Raw genomic sequence first — 2178 nt, 5'->3', positions numbered from 1 at the left:
ACCACATCGACGAAAACGGGGGCGCGCTGGCCTTTGTCGATGACTACACGGCGTGGGTCACGGGCCGATCTCACGAAGCAAACCGCAAGGGTATCCAAGACATTATCGACCGAGCACTCGAGTGGGAACGACGAAGTGGAGCAGCATTCGAGACGGACAAGACGGCCATCATCCACTTCACGCGCAACTGGAGGCTGCCGGCAGACTCGACCAGCTTCGTCATCAAAGGGGACACTGTCCGACCAAAGGACCACGTCAAAGTACTAGGGGTGACGATGGACACGAAACTTCGCTTCGAAGAGCACATCGCAGACGCGACGACAAAAGGGCTGGAGGCCGTGCTGGGGCTCAGGCGCCTCAAAGGTCTGTCTCCGGCGACGGCCAGACAGCTTTTCGTCGCGGCCGTGGCACCAACGATGGATTATGCGTCGAACGTCTGGAGATATAGATGTCAAGCAGCGCAGATGAGGGTGATCAACCGAGTGCAGAGGATTGGCGCCCAAGCGATCGTGGGAACCTTCAACACAGTGGCCACGGCGGTCGCTGAAGCGGAGGCAAGCATACAATCGGCGCAAGAGAGATACGACAGAAAATCAACGACATTCTGGGTATGAATGCGAAGCCTTCCCAAGACCCATCCGCTCCGACGCCTGCGGGCTGTAGTCTTTAGACGGTTCCCATCACCCTTCCAGTTGATGGCGGAGGCCTACCGCGACCAACCCCTCGACAAGCTGGAGACTATCGAAGGGTATTCGATCACCCCATGGGAAGCCCGTATTGATACAGTAGTCGACGACGACATGGTCAAGGTCACAGAAGCAATCCAGTCCGGGTGGGCAGTGAGGATAGCGACAGGGAGCTCGGCAAGAAACGGGGTTGTGGGCTATGGAATCAGAGGGGGTGGCGGCGTGATAACGGCCTCGCGCACATTCGGCCAGAGAACGGAGCAGAACCCGTATGTGGCAGAGCTAGCGGCACTGGCAGAAGCGGTCAAGTCTTTCCCGCAGAGGCTCGACTACCGGGCCATCCACGTGTTCACCCGCAACAAAGCGGCTGTACTAGCCATCCGTAACCCGCGGCAGCAGTCAGGCCAACGAGAGATCCGTTAACTATACGCCGGCGTGCAAGATCTTCAGAGGAAAGGCAACAGAGTCACACTCTTCTGGCTTCCATCAGCAACAGAATCAGACCTGTCGAAAGCGGCTAAAGCAGCAGCAAAGGAAAGCACGAGACCGAGCAGGACACCGCAGAAACGACCGGCCAGAGCCTACTCGATGGCACTTAGAATCGCTTTGCAGAGCGTGCGACAGAAGTACGGAGCTTTGCCCGACAACGTAGGAGCATTTTCGAAGAAGATCGATGTGGCTTTACCAGGAAGGCATACGCGCGAGCTGTATGATGAGCTCTCTTGGAAAGAAGCCAGTATCCTGGCGCAACTGCGCACCGGCATGGCAAGACTGAATTGGTACCTGCACCAGGTCGGAGCAACTGCCTCGGCGCATTGCGCCTGTGGGCAGGCGGCAGAATCGGTAGAGCATTTTCTCTTCCGTTGCACATGGTGGACGGCACAACGAACTCAGATGCTTCAACAGACGGAGTCGAATAGAGGGAACCTATCGTACTTTCTCGGAGGAAAGAGCGCGTCCGATCCTGATGACTGGTCGCCAAACGTAGATATGGTAAAAGAGACGATCAAGTTCGCCATGAGCACGGAGAGACTGGATGCACAGATCAGCCAGCAGCGAAACCACACACCACCTACATCAACACACTAACCGACGACACCCCCCACGCACCCTCGTGCCATCGACAGCAGGACTAGCTTCGGTCGCCGACGACAGGACGCCGAACACTTTGGGAGACACCTCAAGATGGCCTGTTACTAACTCCAAGAGCAACCGCAGCATCGGCATGCAAAACTGAAGATAACATATGCGGAGACGGACAAGACTTGTATGGGCTTCTAGGAGGCAAGGATATGAGTGAAGGTGGAGAACATGTAGATAACCACACGAGCCCTGAGTAGCTTAGCCGGGGCGTAATAAAATATGTATCGAGCAGCAGTTAGACAGGCAGGGGTCATTCTGTGTATATTGATGAGTATGACGAATGAATGGCTATGGGAAGAAACCCCATATCTATATAGTGAGTGTATGATCCCCTTGTATAAGGATACCC

The 2178-nt window shown here is 55.5% G+C and overlaps 1 protein-coding gene across 1 annotated transcript; it reads left to right on the top strand.

The window, feature by feature from the left end:
* Positions 1 to 614: 614 nt before the first annotated feature.
* CABS01_17045 (uncharacterized protein) lies at positions 615 to 1109 on the top strand (the record flags this gene model as incomplete). Its single annotated transcript, XM_060550372.1, has 1 exon — positions 615 to 1109. The coding sequence occupies one exon, from the start codon at positions 615 to 617 to the stop codon at positions 1107 to 1109; it is 495 nt and encodes a 164-aa protein (XP_060398738.1).
* Positions 1110 to 2178: the final 1069 nt, after the last annotated feature.

This window comes from Colletotrichum abscissum (genome assembly GCF_030869225.1).
Source record: "Colletotrichum abscissum strain IMI 504890 chromosome Unknown Scaffold_285.1, whole genome shotgun sequence".
In the NCBI taxonomy this organism is placed as follows: domain Eukaryota; kingdom Fungi; phylum Ascomycota; class Sordariomycetes; order Glomerellales; family Glomerellaceae; genus Colletotrichum; species Colletotrichum abscissum.
Note: the sequence above shows the minus strand (reverse complement) of the source record. Positions and strands in the feature narration are given on the sequence as shown.